This window comes from Onychostoma macrolepis, chromosome 13, assembly GCF_012432095.1.
Source record: "Onychostoma macrolepis isolate SWU-2019 chromosome 13, ASM1243209v1, whole genome shotgun sequence".
NCBI lineage: Eukaryota > Metazoa > Chordata > Actinopteri > Cypriniformes > Cyprinidae > Onychostoma > Onychostoma macrolepis.
The window spans coordinates 18,664,220-18,682,910 of record NC_081167.1 but is presented as its reverse complement, the minus strand read 5'-3'; the positions used below and the strand labels follow the sequence as shown (position 1 = coordinate 18,682,910).

At 37.0% G+C, this 18,691-nt stretch overlaps 2 protein-coding genes and 1 long non-coding RNA gene across 3 annotated transcripts in view; all 3 read right to left on the bottom strand.

Annotated features, from left to right (window-relative positions):
- The window catches only part of myofl (myoferlin like), a 28,770-nt gene extending 21,370 nt beyond the window's left edge, over positions 1-7,400 (bottom strand). Inside the window, exons 1-6 of the mRNA XM_058795798.1 lie at positions 7,189-7,400; positions 6,515-6,570; positions 6,343-6,434; positions 1,084-1,192; positions 875-974; positions 21-178 (exon numbers count right to left, since the gene is read on the bottom strand). Coding sequence (XP_058651781.1) covers positions 21-178; positions 875-974; positions 1,084-1,192; positions 6,343-6,434; positions 6,515-6,570; positions 7,189-7,276 — 603 coding nt within the window. The 5' untranslated portion in view covers positions 7,277-7,400. The remainder of the gene's footprint in view (positions 1-20; positions 179-874; positions 975-1,083; positions 1,193-6,342; positions 6,435-6,514; positions 6,571-7,188) is intronic.
- Positions 3,883-4,930, bottom strand: LOC131552191 (uncharacterized). Its single transcript, XR_009273923.1, has 3 exons — positions 4,735-4,930; positions 4,046-4,101; positions 3,883-3,965 (listed from the first exon to the last, which is right to left on the bottom strand). It is a non-coding gene; the product is annotated as an uncharacterized LOC131552191 (long non-coding RNA).
- Positions 7,401-9,615: 2,215 nt separating the features above from the next.
- The window catches only part of unc5b (unc-5 netrin receptor B), a 58,930-nt gene continuing 49,854 nt past the window's right edge, over positions 9,616-18,691 (bottom strand). The window contains exons 9-17 of the mRNA XM_058796318.1: positions 17,759-17,953; positions 17,109-17,471; positions 16,037-16,124; positions 15,074-15,242; positions 14,666-14,905; positions 14,427-14,576; positions 13,379-13,543; positions 11,398-11,576; positions 9,616-11,305 (exon numbers count right to left, since the gene is read on the bottom strand). Coding sequence (XP_058652301.1) covers positions 11,140-11,305; positions 11,398-11,576; positions 13,379-13,543; positions 14,427-14,576; positions 14,666-14,905; positions 15,074-15,242; positions 16,037-16,124; positions 17,109-17,471; positions 17,759-17,953 — 1,715 coding nt within the window. The 3' untranslated portion in view covers positions 9,616-11,139. The remainder of the gene's footprint in view (positions 11,306-11,397; positions 11,577-13,378; positions 13,544-14,426; positions 14,577-14,665; positions 14,906-15,073; positions 15,243-16,036; positions 16,125-17,108; positions 17,472-17,758; positions 17,954-18,691) is intronic.

Sequence of the window (18,691 nt, the reverse complement as noted above, 5' to 3'; positions counted from 1 at the left end):
TTAGAAAGAGTAACACATGCCTGGAAATCTTGGGGTTTGTTGGCCAAAGTTCTTTGTCGCTTCCGAGTTGTACGGACCATCTTTTTTGGCTGTCCAGAAGGAGGAACTCCAGGTGCCCCTGGCTTAGCCACATCACCTGCATCTTCATCACTATCAACACCTTTCTCCTCTTCACCAACTAGAAGCAAATCCAACAGATATATGTATATAAATGTATATTAAAAAAATCATAATTAAATATATAACTAAATATAATTAATAAAATAACATAAAAAGACAAATAATTCTGAAGTGGGGTGGGTATCCTTTCAAAACATACTAAAATGTACCATTTAGCCACTAATATGTATACTTTAAGAACTAATATATACATTTAAAGTACTAATATGCACCCTTTAGGGTTTAAATAAGGTGTACCGTTTAAAAAAGGTAATGGCCTAATGACCCCCATTTTTGAACTGTACCTTTAAGACATCTATGTAAATTACTTATGTTAAATTCAGCTGATGAATACTGTATACGTAGGTGTTGATATGTAAATGTGGGCGGTTACATGTTAATGTGTTGATACAGTACTTCTGACTGCAATATCATATTGATTTCTGAATGACCTAGTTTTACAGCATAGTTAATATGTGAATCATCATTATTGTTAGGCACACACAGACAATGTGGCAGGCTCTGGTAGAGAGTGTCCTTTTTGTTTGTGAGTGATCCATGTTCTGTCTCTCATTTGCATCAATCATTTCCATACAGTATGTAAACACACATGCCTAAAATCTTCCTGCGGATCTGTAAGGCAGTCTAACCCAACTGGTTTTAAAAAAGAACAACAGTTTATGTAGGACAGTAATATGTAGGAAAATAAAAATACCTGCAGTTTCTCCAGTTTGGCCATCTCCCACGTTTTGATCATTTGGGTTCGGGACAGTACTTGCAGGAGGCTCGTAACAAATCGTTAAACTGATAGTTGCCTAAAGTAGTAAATGCAGAGAAATACAGTTAGAATAGTTTTGCTAGGTTATTCTAAGTTAGTCAGCATCATTATTTTAGTTTTAGTCCATTCTGTACAAAAATATTTACCCCAATTTCCTGTTTCTTCTCATTAATTAGAGGAATATTCTTAGAAGGAAGAGATCTGGTCTGACCAGCAGCCAGTTCTTTAAGAGAGATCTTTGCAGAACCAATGAACCTAGAAAGCAGAAGAAATCAATACTAAATAATCTCTCTGCTTTTGTTTGTAATGCTGTATATGGAGTATAAAATTGCTTATGAAAACTTTCTCTGGTGTTGATTCACTACTTAAACTGATTTTAAATAGTGAAACAAAGCCAGAGAAAGTGTTCATAATGGAAGTTTTCAGTGTAGGGTTCCGTAAAACCGAAAAACCGAAAAACGGAAAAACAAAGGTTACATTATTCGGTTTCATTTCTGCTTTTCTCACGCAGGACAAGTTCAGTCAGAACTCTATGACTAAGAGCTCACAAATACACCTGAAAGAGACCATTTATAGTTTTGCAATGGCTGGTGAATCAGGGTGACTTAGCTCGGGTTAGCTCAACCACCAGATTTCGACATGGGGAAAATACAGATGTCAAGAATTCAACAGCATCCTTGTATTTACACAACCTTATTATAATTATTTCATAACATTTAGAAAGCATGTCTGAATATAAAATTCTTTCAAGAAGAATTTCAACACTTGCAGTGGCTTTTGTATTGTACATACATAAAAAATGAAATATTACTTTAAAAATTGCTTCTTTTGTCTACAAATGTACATACAATACCATTCAAAAGTTTGGGGTCTGTAGGATTTTTTAATGCTTTAGAGAGAAGTCTGTTATGCTCAAAAAAGGATGCACTGATTTGATCAAAATACAGTAAAAACAGTAATATTGATAAATATTATTACATTTTAAAACTTCTATGATGTCAAAGCTGAATTTTCAGCAGTCAAGATCCTTCACAAATCATTCTAACATGCTTATTTGGTGTTCATTTCTTCTTATTATAAATTTTGAAAACAGTAGTGCTGCTTAATATTTTTGTTGAATGATGAACAAAGTACTAATAGTATTTATTTGAAATTGTTGTAACATCATAAATGTCTTTACTGTCACTGTTAATGTGTCCTTGATGAATAAAACGTATACTTTTTTTCAAAATAAAATCTTTTTGACCTGACGCCTTTGAACAGTGATGTACTGTACTTGCTGTTTGTTGTGAGAGAGGCGGTTTTGTAGCATTTTCTATAATATTTTTCACAACAGTGTGGTTGTGATGTCTAATAAACTGTGCTGTAAACGTTATAGTATGTCTGTGTTTTCCATGATACATCCCCTTTAAATCCTGGATTCTGCACAGCAGATCCAAAAGCTTAAATACAGAGGGAAAAACAGCTGGAAGCAATTACACTAGGCCAGAGAATTATGTGCCAGGCAGAGGGTTGTCCCTCTGAGCAACCTCAGAGGGGGGACGCCTGAGAACACAACTTCTCTGTACTGTCTCATGCCTTGAGTTTATGTACAGCTTATCTACAACTTCCATGGAGACCCACCCAATGTGAAGTGAGTAAGAGTGTAATATAAATAATTTACATTACAAGCATTCACATTGGTAAAAGACACATCCTGTTTGCACAGCACCATCACGAATGATACATTCACCATGTGGACAGGACTAATTCACCACATTCACCATGTGGATTAACCTAATTGTTGTGTAATACATGGGAATTGTTCAGTCATGATCTGTCATGATCACTAAATCATAATCATAATCAATAAATCATACTACTTTGTGTTACAGTCCTGATCACCCTGTCAATGCTTTTTGAAGACTGGCTTATTGTATTATAAACATACTTGAGAGGCCTGCTGGCATTAGCTTGTCTGTTTTAGAACATCATTTTGGAATATTTAAACCCTCCCAGTAAATACTCAGTAAATATAATCTTAAAATCACATACCAGCACTTTTTTTTCATGCCAAAAATATCTGCTGGCATTTCCTTTGTCAAATAACCCCTGTGGTCTTCAGAAACGGACTTAACATAGGCCTAAAGAACACGTCCAAAAGATATAGAAAATAAAAATTGTGCACATGATTTACTTATGAGTCATAAACTAGGATTAGTTTACTTTTTTTTTTTTTTACATTTGTTGCTATGTTACTCTTCTAGCCTGTGGCAACAAAGAATACAAACTTCAGCAAGTATGTGCAAACGTATGAAAGTCTGCAAACTAAAAAAAAAGCTATGGAGAAGTCATCTGCTTGACTCATGGAAAGTTCATTATCATGGCAGACTTTGCACAGTAAAACTTGCCACATGGAAGAAAGAACAGCCTTCTGTCTGATCCAAACCAAATGCTCACTAGTTTAAAACCCAGCTAGGTTTGACTGCATGTGTATCTAACAAGCCTTTTAAAGGACTCACCTAAGGTGCTACTTTGGACTGCTTAGAGTCTCTCACCAGCATAACTCAGCAAGTTTAGACAAGGTGGTTAGGTGTGGCAGTGTTTTTTAAAAGGCTTTCATGTCTAACTCTGCACTCCACTAATTAATCTCACTAACCCACTGCTGCTCCTAAAAGTTCACGGAACTTTTACAAAAGTACAAGACTCCCTTAGGTTTATCATTTACACTGCAGTGATTTCAACTTCAGTCATATTTACATACAGTGTGAAATGATTGTGTGAAGTGGTTGCAAGGAATCCCACCACACCCTCTCAGCAAACGCAGAATACCACCTACACCACCTTCACCAGCAGAAACATAAAGAAATATTTTTTCTTTGACCATGCTTGCCATTTTATGGCTTGTTAGAATCCACAAAGGCCCATACAGTAAAACAGTGGTGGATGCAACATACTTGTCTTTTCCAATGGTTTCATAGTCTTTCACAACCACATCAATGAATGAAGAGGAATCCAACGGGGTACCTTTCAAATCAAACTCAATAATCTGAAATGGCAAAATCAGATCTTGGTTATTTACATCTTAGATGCATTGATTTAAATTGAAACACTATGACTTATACTGACCTCATTCCACACGGGATTTAATTCTTTGTCAATTGCTTTTGTTTTCTTTTTTTCACCTGTAAGTTGAAATAAGTAAGCTGTCAAGTCTCTTTATGATCAATCATACTACATCAGCTATGATATTAATATAACAGCGTCACAGTAACTCTGAATATTATATTTAAAATATCATTTTATTCATTTCATTATTTGTTTATACATTAGCCTATTATACATTTAGTTTTAGCGACCACAATGTAAAAATGTGCTACAGGAAAAAAACCACCAAAGTAAAATTTTATATTAAGGCTGAAATAACAACTGCACATTCTCACTTTTTTACAGTGTATCCTATGGGAGGGACATGCGTTTCCCTAACTAGCGGTCATTCCAAGCCCTTATAAGGAAATTTGCTGTTCTTTTACATGTAAACAAAGCCATCTCAAACTTATGAGACAAAAACTTACGATAAAAGTTAAGTTGCTTTAGAAAACGTCATATTATATATATATATATATATATATATATATATATATATATATATATAGCTATAATTTAAAAAGACATCGACAATTCAACTTTTTAGTAAACTCCGTTAACTATTTTAATTAAGTTTAATTAGGTTTTCAAACGCACAATTGACCTCATAAATGAAAAATAAATAAAAGTTAATAAAAATAACTCCTTGAGGGGAAAACGTGAAGACTTACCCTTAAAGATAACTCCTGCTATAGGGTCTGGAATTCCAAGTGTCTTTTAGGAATTCCTTTGGCGGATTCAACAACCACCTTCAACATGTTGCTAAATGTTGTGAATTACTGTTGCACAGAAGACATCGAGCTAATAGTTAAAATTCATCATCAAGAGCAGCAACATTGACCATCAGAGAAGGAAGTTCCAGTCGGAGAGATGAGAAACGCTGAATGAGAGAGGAGGGACCATGAGCCTGTAATCCAGTTACAGGAACCTCAGACAACCGCTTTTTTCCCTTTTATATTGAACGTTAAACAGATCTCTCCTTATTGTTTTACTTGGATGCTTAAAATTAGTATAGCCTATAATATGAGGCTGTTTGCTTTGAGAAGCTAGAGTGAATTTGGTTAGGCAAAGTTAAGGTAGATTTGGTGATGATATGTGCTCTCGGGATGAGAATTGAAACCCCACAAACTGGATTTAGCAGATCCGAGGGGAAAACAGTGGCGATACTAATTCATAAGAGCGAAATGTAACAAACAGTGAAGCGATCCTTTCCTACATATAGACTTATTGGTCTGCGTCTGCATATATTTACACCCAACAAACACGGGCAATTATTTAAATAGTAATTTACCTGTACTCATGGCTCCACCGTGTGGCTGTATTCATTTACATCGATTTATTTAGTGGATGTAAAGTGGAGAAAACAAACACATTTATTTATAATCCCGGGAAAATATTGAAAACATGAATATTGTAGTTATTTGATACTTTGTACTATATGACATTCTTCAGAAACGGACTTAACATAGGCCTAAAGAACACGTCCAAAAGATATAGAAAATAAAAATTGTGCACATGATTTACTTATGAGTCATAAACTAGGATTAGTTTACTTTTTTTTTTTTACATTTGTTGCTATGTTACTCTTCTAGCCTGTGGCAACAAAGAATACAAACTTCAGCAAGTATGTGCAAACGTATGAAAGTCTGCAAACTAAAAAAGCTATGGAGAAGTCATCTGCTTGACTCATGGAAAGTTCATTATCATGGCAGACTTTGCACAGTAAAACTTGCCACATGGAAGAAAGAACAGCCTTCTGTCTGATCCAAACCAAATGCTCACTAGTTTAAAACCCAGCTAGGTTTGACTGCATGTGTATCTAACAAGCCTTTTAAAGGACTCACCTAAGGTGCTACTTTGGACTGCTTAGAGTCTCTCACCAGCATAACTCAGCAAGTTTAGACAAGGTGGTTAGGTGTGGCAGTGTTTTTTAAAAGGCTTTCATGTCTAACTCTGCACTCCACTAATTAATCTCACTAACCCACTGCTGCTCCTAAAAGTTCACGGAACTTTTACAAAAGTACAAGACTCCCTTAGGTTTATCATTTACACTGCAGTGATTTCAACTTCAGTCATATTTACATACAGTGTGAAATGATTGTGTGAAGTGGTTGCAAGGAATCCCACCACACCCTCTCAGCAAACGCAGAATACCACCTACACCACCTTCACCAGCAGAAACATAAAGAAATATTTTTTCTTTGACCATGCTTGCCATTTTATGGCTTGTTAGAATCCACAAAGGCCCATACAGTAAAACAGTGGTGGATGCAACATACTTGTCTTTTCCAATGGTTTCATAGTCTTTCACAACCACATCAATGAATGAAGAGGAATCCAACGGGGTACCTTTCAAATCAAACTCAATAATCTGAAATGGCAAAATCAGATCTTGGTTATTTACATCTTAGATGCATTGATTTAAATTGAAACACTATGACTTATACTGACCTCATTCCACACGGGATTTAATTCTTTGTCAATTGCTTTTGTTTTCTTTTTTTCACCTGTAAGTTGAAATAAGTAAGCTGTCAAGTCTCTTTATGATCAATCATACTACATCAGCTATGATATTAATATAACAGCGTCACAGTAACTCTGAATATTATATTTAAAATATCATTTTATTCATTTCATTATTTGTTTATACATTAGCCTATTATACATTTAGTTTTAGCGACCACAATGTAAAAATGTGCTACAGGAAAAAAACCACCAAAGTAAAATTTTATATTAAGGCTGAAATAACAACTGCACATTCTCACTTTTTTACAGTGTATCCTATGGGAGGGACATGCGTTTCCCTAACTAGCGGTCATTCCAAGCCCTTATAAGGAAATTTGCTGTTCTTTTACATGTAAACAAAGCCATCTCAAACTTATGAGACAAAAACTTACGATAAAAAGTTAATTTTGCTTTAGAAAACGTCATATTATATATATATATATATATATATATAGCTATAATTTAAAAAGACATCGACAATTCAACTTTTTTTAGTAAACTCCGTTAACTATTTTAATTAAGTTTAATTAGGTTTTCAAACGCACAATTGACCTCATAAATGAAAAATAAATAAAAAGTTAATAAAAATAACTCCTTGAGGGGAAAACGTGAAGACTTACCCTTAAAGATAACTCCTGCTATAGGGTCTGGAATTCCAAGTGTCTTTTTAGGAATTCCTTTGGCGGATTCAACAACCACCTTCAACATGTTGCTAAATGTTGTGAATTACTGTTGCACAGAAGACATCGAGCTAATAGTTAAAATTCATCATCAAGAGCAGCAACATTGACCATCAGAGAAGGAAGTTCCAGTCGGAGAGATGAGAAACGCTGAATGAGAGAGGAGGGACCATGAGCCTGTAATCCAGTTACAGGAACCTCAGACAACCGCTTTTTTTCCTTTTATATTGAACGTTAAACAGATCTCTCCTTATTGTTTTACTTGGATGCTTAGAATTAGTATAGCCTATAATATGAGGCTGTTTGCTTTGAGAAGCTAGAGTGAATTTGGTTAGGCAAAGTTAAGGTAGATTTGGTGATGATATGTGCTCTCGGGATGAGAATTGAAACCCCACAAACTGGATTTAGCAGATCCGAGGGGAAAACAGTGGCGATACTAATTCATAAGAGCGAAATGTAACAAACAGTGAAGCGATCCTTTCCTACATATAGACTTATTGGTCTGCGTCTGCATATATTTACACCCAACAAACACGGGCAATTATTTAAATAGTAATTTACCTGTACTCATGGCTCCACCGTGTGGCTGTATTCATTTACATCGATTTATTTAGTGGATGTAAAGTGGAGAAAAACAAACACATTTATTTATAATCCCGGGAAAATATTGAAAACATGAATATTGTAGTTATTTGATACTTTGTACTATATGACATTCTTCATAGAATCACAGAAGACTTGTGCAACGAAGTTCCTTTAACTACCAGACGATGGTGATAAATGACAACTTACATAATACATTGGGTTGAAGTGCTGTTTGTCTCGAGCTAAATATTCTACGTGTGTATTTTAAAGAATTCGTTTTTATTGTAAATTAACATGACATAATGGTCAATTCCGTATAAATCTAATTTCACGTGGCAAATACAATTTTCCAGATCCATATGTAACACGTAATTCTTTATTTAAATAACTTATTGCGCGGAACAGATTCATAATAAAGTTGGACTGAATGAATGTCTGGCAATTTATTTGGTGTATTGTTAAGTGCTGAAAAAGCCCGTGAATTGCTCTAGGGAAAGATGGAATAGACACTCAGAGCAGAAGGCAATATGATTACATGTCTATTCAACCATTTTAACCAAATGATGAAACAGGTCTCTTGCTCAAACCAAAAAGCCCACTGCAGCTGCCGAGGGCGATATCCAGACACTAAAAACCTTTTCACTCTCTCTCAATCGCTCTTGCTTCCTCTCCAGGGCATTATGAACACTTTTATCTCAGAGATAAACGGAAGAGTGCATCCTCTCCACATCTCTGTAACAAGTCTATAAAGACTGAGGGGAAAAGGTTCTTCACCCTGTAATGCATTTAATATGTCTTTCAAAAGCTTCAATTGGCGATACCACAATCTGATTACTATGAGAATGAAATAGTTAGCTCTTGGTTTCAACTTTGGGATTTAATGCGAAAATGATCCTGAAGATAAAAATCTTGGGCGAGAAAAAAGAAAGTCAAACAAGCACACAAACACCCAATTTGAGCTGTGTAACAATTTACAAAAGTGACACAAAAAACACACTTGTCTTGTTAAACTAGGAAATATAATTTATTGCATAAAAATTATATTTAGTTACAGTAAGAAGTCTAAACATTTATGTACAGTATTACTTTACAGCATTACATGGAAAAAACGCATGACTTCTTCTGTATCTTCTTTGATATAAAATAACATCTGAAAAAAAGGTTAAATTCGGCCACACTTGAGTATCCATAAACAGCAACTACCACCCAGAGAGAAGCAAAGCCCATTCAGCTTTACATGTGACACGTCAAAGGCGTTTTCATGTAACATTGACCAAGAGACGACTGGAGACATTTCAGAGCCATTTAAAAGGTTCAGAATTCAGAATCCATCAGGGATTTTCAATGTTCTTTGCGCCCTTCGTCATGTACAGGGTTAAAAATAACCCACCGAACAAACTTCTTTTTGTTCATTGCGAAGGTGCAAGTGACAACCCAAAACAAACGATGAGGAACGGCACAGAGGTCATGGATCCCTGACCCACAATTAAAGTAATTTTGTTTGCATTTATTACAGCTGAGAGGCCTAAGAGGTCCAGTTTCCCCAGCTTAGTTACAGCAGTGATCAGAAGAGGGAAAACGGTAAGATTCCCATTCCACGTACTTCATACACGAGACATCAAGACGTCCACAGATTCACTTTTTGTTGTGCACTTGCATAGTACTTATAATGGGAAAGGAGGAACAGATATGATGAAGCCTGTTCATTCATATACACTGTAGCACTGACTCATAGGTTGGAGCAAACAAGCTCTCTCACTCTGTTTTTTTGTCACACACAGACACACACACACACACACACACACACACACACACACACACACCTCAGTTATTTAATTCACACCTTTACAGGCATGGACAGATACTGCACTTTCTTTTTGTTTTGTTTGTTGCCAGACATTTGAACACTTGTGAAGAAAAAGTCAAGAAAAAAAAAGAGAAATGAACCAACATCCACTTCAACTGATTATACGACTTCTGATAATAAGCGGTACGTGGCTTTCAGGCTTACTCAAGGGAAACCCATTAAAACCTGAAAGTCAAAACAGACAATAAAGAGCAAGTGGGTCATACTGCAATCAACAGAGCACTTACGCCACCTCTCAAGGCTACTATTTATAATTTAAACAACACGACTGACTGGCATCAAACCCCCGAAAAGGGCTTTCTGCCATCCGCGCAATTTTCATCCTATTTAACCAGCGCAGCATATTTGCAGTACGCTTTCCCAAGAAGGATCAAAGCACATTTAACCTCAGCGGAACATTTAAATTTCATCCCATCTCAGTTTCAATGACCAAAAAAATAAGCTTTTACTTGTGAAGTACATCACAAAACCTTTAAATGCACATTTTTACTGCAATCCTGCCCAAGAGACGAATGCAACGATGCAGCAGATGCATAACGGCAGTAACGAACAGAAAAGTGAAAAACAATGATCCACAAATAGGGATAATAACTTAAAAAAAGTCCGTTCCCTATAGGAAACTAATATGAGTTCACCAGAAAGCTCTCCTGTGTTACAAATGATTGATCAAATATAAAAAAAGAAAGAGGCTAATGAAGGTATGACCAGAGAAAAAAGATGAAAATGCAGCAAAAAGATTGGTCCTCTGCTAACGAGAACACGCAAATTCATTCCTGTATGCCATTTCAAAAGACACACACAGAAAATAATGCTTCAAACTAAAGCCAAAGCGAAGCAACTCTCTGAAGCATGTGGTTTGTTTCAAGTGAAAATTCATCATGAAAGCTCATTTTAGTGCAGATGATCTTAGCTCCTTGTTGGTAACCATCTATACTCTTGTTTATTTCTGTGTGAGCGTGTTTCCTGAGGAGCTTGGCGCACTGCTGTTTTACCGGACACAGAATCCCAGTGTCTTTAAGCATCTAGCGGTCGCTAGGAAACAAAGCCAGTGTCTTGATGTGCAATGGCATTTGATCGTGTACTTTCACACTTGGTATGTGTAGCAAGGAATCTGTGTGTATCAGTATGATGCAACTATCATTTAATCATGAGCCAATCGGAACCGTGCCAGCAACTGCACTGACTTGCTTTTCGAACAACATCTCTGTTTTGTGATTGCAGCATCGTCACGTTTGCTACATTTCGATATGTATTTTTCGGAGATCATCCAGAGCGCCTGACCCCGTCGCGATCCTTGGAATATTCTGCATGAGCACAAAGGAACTGAGGTAAAAGGCAAGTTGTAACGATGCACTGGAACGCAGTTTCCATCCGCTTGCATTACTTCTAGGTTTTTAGTGGCAAATATGTCCCCTTTTCACACTTTTTTGATTTGCCGATCAGCAATCTCCATCCGTCGTCATGACAACCAAGACCTCACTCTTGCCCATTTCTTCAAGAGCCGTCGCCAGAGAGACCAGGTCTGCGTCACCCTGGTGACAAGCTTCCCAAAGGTCTAGCAGCACACCTGTGGGGCTGGGTTTGGTTGCAAAGTAGTTCAGATACCTGAGGGAGAGACGTGGAAAGAGATGAAATTATTCTCATCATCTGTCGTGAAGAAATATATATGCAGATTATTTTGGTGCAGGCAAAATTACCTGTCGAAGTCCAGCCTGCGAGCCAGCATTCTCCAGTCACAGCCGCGTGCGCTGGGGGCATCCAGACTGGCACAAATTTTCTGGCGTATGGAGACGGGCAGTCGGAAAGCATACGGGCCCACTTGAGACGATGGTAGACACGAACCGCCTGCTGGTAGTGGTGAGTGGGGGGGCAGGGTCTGACGAGGATGCACACAAACACACAGGAAAACAAGTCAGTAGTTATTGAATCATGCATTAGTGACTTGACAATAAATAATATATCTTATCTGTACCTCTTGGATGTCAGTGTTAAGCTGGAATATCTGTCCTTCCCCCTCCACCTGTCTGACACAGATCTTGCAAGTGAGCTGGGAGACCACCAGGCTTCCTCTCTCCAGACTGAAGGTGCAGTGCAACGGCCGCTGACTCCCACTCCAAATGTGGTAGAATGGGATTTCCTGGGAAACAGGGACAGACACAATTAATAGGCTTTTTCTTTTTTTAAAGGAACATCATGAATTCCATCTGTGGATGCTTAAATGGGTAACATTTAATAATATGTACATATAGAATTTTATACGTTTACATATTTGAAAAAAAATTATTTACTGATTAAGTTTGGGATCAGTAAGATAAAAAAAAAATGTATTCTTTTATTGAGAGAGGTTTATTGTTATTAAAATGGAAGCGGTTCTTTTGAACGTACAAAGAATTTTTTTCCCTACAGTTTGGAAATTATATATAGATTGAACGTTCTATTCAAAGAATCTTGAAAAAAGTTTCAGAAAATCACAGTTTCCACAAAAATATTAAGCAGCACGACGTTTTCAACAATGACAATAACAAGAAAACACCAAATCAGCATATTAGAATGATTTCTGAAGGATCGTGATGCTCGAGACTTGAGTAATGACTGCCGAAAATTCAGTTTCAACTTCTAAAATTAAATTTTAAAATATATTAAAATAGAAGACAGTTGTGTTAAATTTAAATAATATTTCACAATAAAATATTTTATTGTATTTTTTATCAAATAAATGCAGCCTTGGTGACCATAAAAGACAAAATTTTATTATTTTTTTTTAATTACAGACCCCAAACTTTTGAGCAAACAGCAATTATATATTATATCATGGCCCTTCTTTGTTTTGATTTAACTTCATTTAAAACAATAGATTTTTAAGATTTATTTTAAAGACATTTTAAAGATTTTTTAGGAAAGTTGTTTCAGAGTTTGAGAAAATGACATTCGTATTTATTCCAAAAAGTTGGACATAAAAATAAATTCTACCCATATCACCAATAACAACATAAAATCTCTCACCTGATACTTAGCCAGGAGTTTACTTCTCCAGTGAGAATGAGGAATGTCATGGACTGATAGCCGTAGGTTGTGGTAACTGTCCTTAAAGAGAAGAGGTTTGGGATCCTCTAGTAAAATCCCACCCAGACTTCGCTCGACCTCTAATACTTCCTACAGGAAGAGAAGGACAAGATTTTAGCCTGTTTCCAAACTAAACTTATTGGCAAAGTAAACCCGTTAAGAGGGGCAGACAGACTGACCTTAAGGGCATGTGGGGTGTCCTGTATGCAGTAGACCCTCAGGCTGTAGTCCAAAGAGAGGCACGGAGCCCGGGGAGCAAAGAGGGCCAACTGCAGCCTCTTACATGCTGGCCGAGGGGGAGCCGACTGTCCCACCAGACCATACGTCCCCAGCTGCTCCATCAGAATATGACAGCTTTGCTCCTCCACCTGTAGGTAGCATGGCGTTGACAGACTCTCCTCTCCCACAGTTAGCACCTCCTAGTGGACGGGAGGAAATGAGTGTCGGAAAGCATACGGGCCCACTTGAGACGATGGTAGACACGAACCGCCTGCTGGTAGTGGTGAGTGGGGGCAGGGTCTGACGAGGATGCACACAAACACACAGGAAAACAAGTCAGTAGTTATTGAATCATGCATTAGTGACTTGACAATAAATAATATATCTTATCTGTACCTCTTGGATGTCAGTGTTAAGCTGGAATATCTGTCCTTCCCCCTCCACCTGTCTGACACAGATCTTGCAAGTGAGCTGGGAGACCACCAGGCTTCCTCTCTCCAGACTGAAGGTGCAGTGCAACGGCCGCTGACTCCCACTCCAAATGTGGTAGAATGGGATTTCCTGGGAAACAGGGACAGACACAATTAATAGGCTTTTTCTTTTTTTAAAGGAACATCATGAATTCCATCTGTGGATGCTTAAATGGGTAACATTTAATAATATGTACATATAGAATTTTATACGTTTACATATTTGAAAAAAAATTATTTACTGATTAAGTTTGGGATCAGTAAGATAAAAAAAAAATGTATTCTTTTATTGAGAGAGGTTTATTGTTATTAAAATGGAAGCGGTTCTTTTGAACGTACAAAGAATTTTGAAAAAAGTGAATTTTTCCCTACAGTTTGGAAATTATATATAGATTGAACGTTCTATTCAAAGAATCTTGAAAAAAGTTTCAGAAAATCACAGTTTCCACAAAAATATTAAGCAGCACGACGTTTTCAACAATGACAATAACAAGAAAACACCAAATCAGCATATTAGAATGATTTCTGAAGGATCGCGTGATGCTCGAGACTTGAGTAATGACTGCCGAAAATTCAGTTTCAACTTCTAAAATTAAATTTTAAAATATATTAAAATAGAAGACAGTTGTGTTAAATTTAAATAATATTTCACAATAAAATATTTTATTGTATTTTTTATCAAATAAATGCAGCCTTGGTGACCATAAAAGACAAATTTTTTTTTTTTTTTTTTTAATTACAGACCCCAAACTTTTGAGCAAACAGCAATTATATATTATATCATGGCCCTTCTTTGTTTTGATTTAACTTCATTTAAAATAATAGATTTTTAAGATTTATTTTAAAGACATTTTAAAGATTTTTTAGGAAAGTTGTTTCAGAGTTTGAGAAAATGACATTCGTATTTATTCCAAAAAGTTGGACATAAAAATAAATTCTACCCATATCACCAATAACAACATAAAATCTCTCACCTGATACTTAGCCAGGAGTTTACTTCTCCAGTGAGAATGAGGAATGTCATGGACTGATAGCCGTAGGTTGTGGTAACTGTCCTTAAAGAGAAGAGGTTTGGGATCCTCTAGTAAAATCCCACCCAGACTTCGCTCGACCTCTAATACTTCCTACAGGAAGAGAAGGACAAGATTTTAGCCTGTTTCCAAACTAAACTTATTGGCAAAGTAAACCCGTTAAGAGGGGCAGACAGACTGACCTTAAGGGCATGTGGAGTGTCCTGTATGCAGTAGACCCTCAGGCTGTAGTCCAAAGAGAGGCACGGAGCCCGGGGAGCAAAGAGGGCCAACTGCAGCCTCTTACATGCTGGCCGAGGGGGAGCCGACTGTCCCACCAGACCATACGTCCCCAGCTGCTCCATCAGAATATGACAGCTTTGCTCCTCCACCTGTAGGTAGCATGGCGTTGACAGACTCTCCTCTCCCACAGTTAGCACCTCCTAGTGGACGGGAGGAAATGAGTGTCAGAAAACACCTCATTATGTGTCTCATTTATCCCCATCATGGTTTATAAAATGCTCTCCATCTTGTTCTCTTGCCATTTCCCAAAGCTTCACTGATTGTCTACCATGATCTAGCCTCTCTCATTTTTGAGAAGTCATCCTCACCTCCCAGGCGCCTTGATGATTCTGCATTTTGAGGGTGAGGGTCCAGTCTGGGGGATCTAGCTGGGCGCAGTGAGGCAGAGTTAGGACCACAGGTCTGCTCAGCAGCATGCCAGAGGGTCCGCAGCTCACCACCGGACTTAATACGGTCTGACTTCCATCTGACGGCAACCTGACACAAAACACAGAGCAAGTGAGGTTAGCAGTCCTAATTCACAATGGCATTCATGCTGCTTGCCAAATTCAATACAAATTAAAGATTACAACATCAAAAACACAACATCCAAAAGTTTGTACTCTCTCATTTAGAATAATCTGAGATTGAAATTTTTGAAAGAGAAAATAGTTTGTTTTTTTGTTTTTTTGCATAATGTATTTTTGTCCTCCTGACACTTATAAAAGAAAGATGAGGGAGCAGGATAAAGACATGTTGAAAGCCATATTCAAACTTGGCCACATGCGCACCAAAGTTCAGTGTTTAAAAAGATTAGGATGTGTTAACCCAGAGCTATGGCTCTGACAGTAATTATTAGTGTTTTGAGAAAATTTATGGCACCTACAAATAGTGAGAAACACAAAGCTTGCAGTCTGTAAGCTCTGAAGGCACAGTGATATTTATATATTTCATTTCTGACAGCAAAAACAAACGCTGTAAAAAATAAAAAGAGAGAGAGCCTCAGCAAAAAAGTCAGAGCTCAGACAACCATTCAGTGTTTTCAAGACATATTTGTTTGTTTGTGTTTTTCCACTGTGTCATAGTTTTGAAATGTTATTTTCTCCCTAGCGCTGCCATTGGGGTCACAGCGTTTGTGAAGTCAATATTGCTCTGCAAGGGCTGTTGAGATGTCTTGAACTGGACTGTTTGCTAGTGCACAAAGTGACAGATAAATGCAAGCGTTATATGTGGGGAAATGACAGTGTGATGGGGGCAGGGCACTGAGAAACAGTTTTAAGTGGCTGACTTACGTTGTTTTCTCCCATTTGTTAATAATGAGATACATCTCGTAGAACTTGCCCTGAGGAATCGTCCCTGGTGGAACCAGCAGGCTCACCCCTGGCAGGGGAAAAGGAGAATAGAGGGAGGATTAAAAAAAACAATATGAATTTTTAATTTAATAGTTTCAGAGAGTACATCATTACAGTATTTTTGCACTGTAACGTGAGCTAAAAGTAGGAGGGAATATTACTGTATTTATTAGTTTTCTGTTTCAGGTATGATTCTGTATGTCTATATGTCCATCAATTTACACAGTATTGATGCTTGCAAACTCGTGCTGTGCTGCGAATCAGTCTTTTTTAAACTAAAAGACAGAAAACATTTTCTCATGCTGAGAGATAAGCAGATGTACTGTATTTGTGTGGCGTGTTACATCAGAACATTCTTGTCGTTTACTGTTGCTGTCAGGAACTATTGTTTAGCGGAAGGACAGCATTTAACTTGCTTAAAAAAGTAACATATCAATACATACATTTTTTGGTTTTATCATTCTATTGTGAATAAGTCAAGGCTGAAAATATTAAAACCAAATTTTTGGTTTTAATATTTTATTGTGAATAAGTCACGGCTTTATTGTGAATAAGTTAAGGCTCTAACCTTATTGCTTACATTTTAAATATTGCAATTAGTTAAGAAATAACTAAAAATTTACAAATTTGTTATTAAATAACAAAAGTTTTACTACAGTTTGAAAATTATATATATATATATATATATATATATATATATATATATATATATATATATATATATATATATATATATATATATATATATATATATATATATATATATAGTTTATATTTAATTGTATTAAATATACATTAAATGTAGTTAAGAAATAACTAAAACAAAATATTTAAGAAATTATATAGAAAATATTATTAAATATTTTATCATTATTATTATTATTTTTATTTTTTTGTGCATCAAACGTGAATAACAAATGTATTCAAAATAAGTGGACTTGACTAACATAAGTGGACATTATCAAAATACCACTAGAAAAGTGTGAAATCTGGCTCCTTTAAAGCCTATTACCTGTATTAGGGATGGTGAGACGGCCACCAAGGGAGCCTAGTGTGGCGCTGGCACTGTGACTTGGCTCCCTGGGCAGCGTATGCCCGTGGTGGTCTTTAGGTCCAGAGCCTACGGTCTTCAGGCTCATGATCTCACCATCAGTGGAGCCCAGGCCAGTTGGCAGCTCGAGTGAGGACATGGTAGAGGAGTTGTACACCTTTATCTTCAGGCTAGGAAGTGGATCCAACAGGGGAGACGTGGTCATGGGAATCTTATGCTGAGAGTCCAGGGTGGCCTGCTGCAGTGAGAAAAGCGGTCCGCGGAAGGTTCCGGCACTGGCTGTGAGGTCAGGAGGGGCTGTCGGATGCAGTAGGTGTGGATTATCTAACAAAGTAGAGAAGCGAAAAAAGAGAGAAAGAGATGTTTCCGGCTAGCTGCAAAGTTACGAGAGGATTTGCCTAAGAAATGAGAGTATTAAAGGGGAGAGGATTTAAAAAGGGAGCCATATAAACAAGTTATAGAAGATTAAATAGTTTTGAGAGAGCAGGTGACAGCAGGAGAAAGGATTAAAACTTAACATACATTGAGTTTATATTAGGAGTGTAGGTGTGTAGCAGTGAGAATGAAAAATTAAAAAGAAAAAAAAAGGTGAGGAAACACGGATGTCTCACCCTGTCGTGGAGGTTTGTAGTTGCCGGGGTGGAAGGCAGCAGTAAGGGCCGAGGACGAATCAGTGATTTCCCCGTGAAGATGGCGGCAGCTCCGACGATAGACCAGGATGCCCACACACAGCACGAGGATCACACATAACAGCAAAGCCCCCACCAGCCCTGCGTACACCGCTACACCAGCGCCAGGGCCCAGAGCTGAGACACATACAGTACAGACTTATTCATATATGCAAACATATCACAGATGTAAATGAATACACTATGCAGCACAAAAGTGTGATCAAAGGAAAATAGGTTGGAAAGAGTGCCAAGTACCAAGTACTAAGTACCAAGTACCAACACATTTAACTATCAACAAAAAGCCAAGTAAGGATTGCAGCTTGTTCTGGCCAAGAGTCGCCCACTGCAAAATGGCAGTTTGAATGACACATAAAGTGACCATTCACAGGATATTCTGTTTTTATGTGTCATTTATGGAGGTTTATATGCATTCCTTCGGCTGCTTCATTTGTAGGATGTTTCGTGGCACTGGCCAATCAGATTGTAAATGGTGACTGTAGAAAGCAATTGCTATTGATATGATATTTCATAAATAATAAAAATTATTTCAATAATAATAATAATAATAATAATTTCACAATAATAATAATCAATAATCATATTGCTGCAAAGCATCATTTAAAAATTAACTGTTTATTTAAATAAATAAAAGTATCTAAAGTAATCAATCAATCAATAAATAAAAAATAAAAAATTAAAGCTGTAAAAAGTTTCTCATGCTTTGTTTGAGTTTTATAACACTGGCCAATCAGATTGTATCTAGTGATTGCAAACTGTGGTTGCTATTTTTGTGGTTAGTAAACAGATCGTGGGTGGTCTGAGGATGATAATAAGGGTCTAAAAGTGCAAAACTATGAACAGTTGGGGGTGCTG